The sequence below is a fragment of the Lagopus leucura genome, unplaced genomic scaffold, assembly GCF_019238085.1.
Source record: "Lagopus leucura isolate 7727_CA_CO unplaced genomic scaffold, USGS_WTPT01 40641-0_obj-0_obj, whole genome shotgun sequence".
Taxonomy (NCBI): domain Eukaryota; kingdom Metazoa; phylum Chordata; class Aves; order Galliformes; family Phasianidae; genus Lagopus; species Lagopus leucura.
The window spans coordinates 1-2,941 of record NW_024963695.1 but is presented as its reverse complement, the minus strand read 5'-3'; the positions used below and the strand labels follow the sequence as shown (position 1 = coordinate 2,941).

The 2,941-nt window shown below is 41.9% G+C and overlaps 1 protein-coding gene across 1 annotated transcript; it reads left to right on the top strand.

The window, feature by feature from the left end:
* Positions 1 to 684: 684 nt before the first annotated feature.
* LOC122191293 (TGF-beta receptor type-2-like) lies at positions 685 to 2,671 on the top strand (the record flags this gene model as incomplete). Its single annotated transcript, XM_042891535.1, has 2 exons — positions 685 to 848; positions 2,481 to 2,671. Coding segments are annotated over exons 1-2 (355 nt in total), but the record flags the coding sequence as incomplete, so codon positions are not given.
* Positions 2,672 to 2,941: the final 270 nt, after the last annotated feature.

Here is a 2,941-nt window from a genome sequence, read left to right as displayed (position 1 = left end):
TCAGCCCAGGAACACATCCACAGCAGCTCACATGAGCTGCATGGATGCCCTGCTGCATTTCCAGCATGAGTTTCACCCGTAACATCTGACATACCATCTAACTTAGACTGACAGCAAGTTCCAGCTCTGTGTTTCTTCTTTGCAAACAGCAGTGAGATTAGGAATGACACTTGGGCTATGCCTCAGGTTGGTGAAGACAGTCTTGCAAAATCCATCATGATGCATGTCATAATGATGACAGTCACCTGATGTGCATTCCCACCATGGTCTCCCCAGTTAGTTTGGCAAACAGACGGTGTTGCAATATATTGCACGTGAGGGGCCAATACGCTGCTTGTGAATAATGCAAATGCATGACTGCCGAGTAGTTCTTTGGGTACAAAGTGGCCTTGGATTAAGCTTCATTCTGCAAATTGCAGAGAAGCCTTTGCATCCTCTGAAGTCTTAGACATCGACTTGATATTTCCAATTCACTTTGATCATCCCATTCTTGACAGTGTGGCACTTATCCTCTTAGAAAGAAAATTGGTAGTTGCACAGTATTAGAGGTTGTCTAATTTAAGGTGTGAGGGAGTGTTGCGTGCTGGTGAAAAGGTAATCTTTATAATGAGCATTGGCACAATCTGATAATGTACCATTACTGAGTTTCCCTCTCTTTTGTTTTTTTCCCCTTTTCCTGGAAATATGTCACCTGTAGATAGAAGCAAGGAAAATGGACTGCAATTGCCCAGGCTATGCAAATTCTGTGACATTAAAGCAACAACATGCTCAAACCAATATCAGTGCAAGAGCAACTGCAACATCACTTCCATCTGTGAGAAGAATAACGAAGTCTGTGCTGCTGTATGGTAAGTGATTTCGTTGTACGGGTGGGGAAGGGAGCACAGACTCATTTGCCATTACTTAGCCCTTTTCTGAGTTGCTCAAATATTCTAAACCACTTTGCTGTTTCTTCAGACTCACATTTCTCTCTTCCAACTTGTATCTTTATTCAGCATACTGAAAGTTGTTTGAAGTTAACAACAATTCTGTTATGAAATATTCTAGCAATTTTTATTATTTTTTTTTTGTTTAAAGTAGTTGTATTCCAGTGTGTTCTCTTATTGCAAATGAGGCATATTATTGCTCAAAACATTTTACTGCACCTATCCACATTACTTAGTGTGAGAAACAGGTCTGAAACTGAGAGAAAAATTTTTCAGCCAGCACCACTGCCGTTCTCCATCAAATTTCACAGTAAACTAGTTTTACACTTATCATATCACCCCTGTTTGCCACATATGGTGGAAATGCATTCCCATAATTGGAAAGAAAAACTATGTGTATACAGTCTGTCTGCTGTCTTTTGCTTTTTGTACAGCATATATAAGTGACCAAAGAAAGACTGAACGTGTGAAAATGGAAATATTTGTTGTTGACTCTAAACTCACCCTCCATTCTAAAATCTGGGTTATTATCCTTCCATTAATGGTAAGCCAAAGAGAACTAGCAGCAGTCTTGATGTGTTCCTGAGTGGAAAAATGGAACAGAACTGAATATTTGCAACATCGCTGCTAGTATAGAAATATGATTTGAACCAGTTAGGTGATTAAGAAACTTATTGAGAGAGCAGTTACATCCGTTGACTTGAAGAGATGTTGAACGTAATTGGATGCAGATGCTTGAAATGCAGAATTGGTCTGGCATGCTTTTGTATTTGTTGGGGGCTCCTTGAGTACGTGTTCGTTGTCTGTGATTGCCTTCCAAAGTGACTGTAGTGCTGTAGAAGACACACTTGGCGTTTTCATGCCAGTTTAGCCAAAAGGTACATGAGGTGAGAGCTGTGTTTGAAGCGCTCTTTCCCTCTAAGCCTTGTGTCAGTGAAGTAAAACCTGTGGACCAAGACAAAATGCAGGGATCTGGGCCAGATTATCAGCTGTAAATATTTCCCTGACAGTGAGGTCACTCTGGTTTGCAGCAGTTTTGTTGTGTTTTTCACAAACAGCATTCTGCAAGTAAGTAACTCCTTCAGTGCCAAAGCTGTGTGGATTGCAGGCCTCAAAAACAAAACCAAAAATCCTGCCTCACTAGAAATTCCTCAGATTTTGAGGGCATCATTCAGTTTTTATCATAATTCCCCACGGATTTTTGCTGTCTGCGCAGTGACCACAAAAACCAAAAGTATGTTCTGAAGTTCACAGCAGGCAGGTCATTGAGCCTTAGCTTGGGTAATTTTGGGTGAGACATTCAGAGGCTGTCCTTGGAGCTTAGTGGTGATGTGACCCAGGAGGATCAGAACCGTTGTACAAATGCCCCAGTGTGGAATAGCCCAAGCATGACCAAAATTTCCCCGTTCAGGAGAGCAGGAGAAAAACTGACAATATTCTATGCAGATCCCCTCTGAGCTCTCAAACGAGGCAAATATTGGGCAGGGATGACCCAGTCTGCTTCCTTTCTTGAATACGCTTCTTTTGATTTCAGTTTTTCCTCTTCCCTCCTAGGAGACGGAACGATGAGAATGTGACATTAGAAACAATCTGCCACGATCCCCAGAAGAGACTGTATGGTCACACGTTGGATGACTCCAGCTCAGAGCAGTGTGTGATGAAGGAGAAGAAGGATGATGGGGGACTGATGTTCATGTGCTCCTGTACAGGTGAAGAGTGCAACGATGTTCTTATTTTTTCTGCAGGTGAGTTTAATAATTTGCTCTTCATTCTTGGGCTCTGCCTGGCACGTGATATGAAATGTGACATTAAATCCAGTGATCTTTGGAATTGCCTTTTGTGGAGGAAACCTTCCAGGTGGCTGGAGACTTTCTGGCCTCTTGTGAGGCTGCAAAATCTCAGCCTTTCCTTTGTGCTTTCTGGACATATTTCTTTTTGCCAGGTAATGTTCCTTTGGAAGCAGTTCAGATATTCATCTCAGCACATGGCACTAGAAAGTCACTTGAATGATAAGA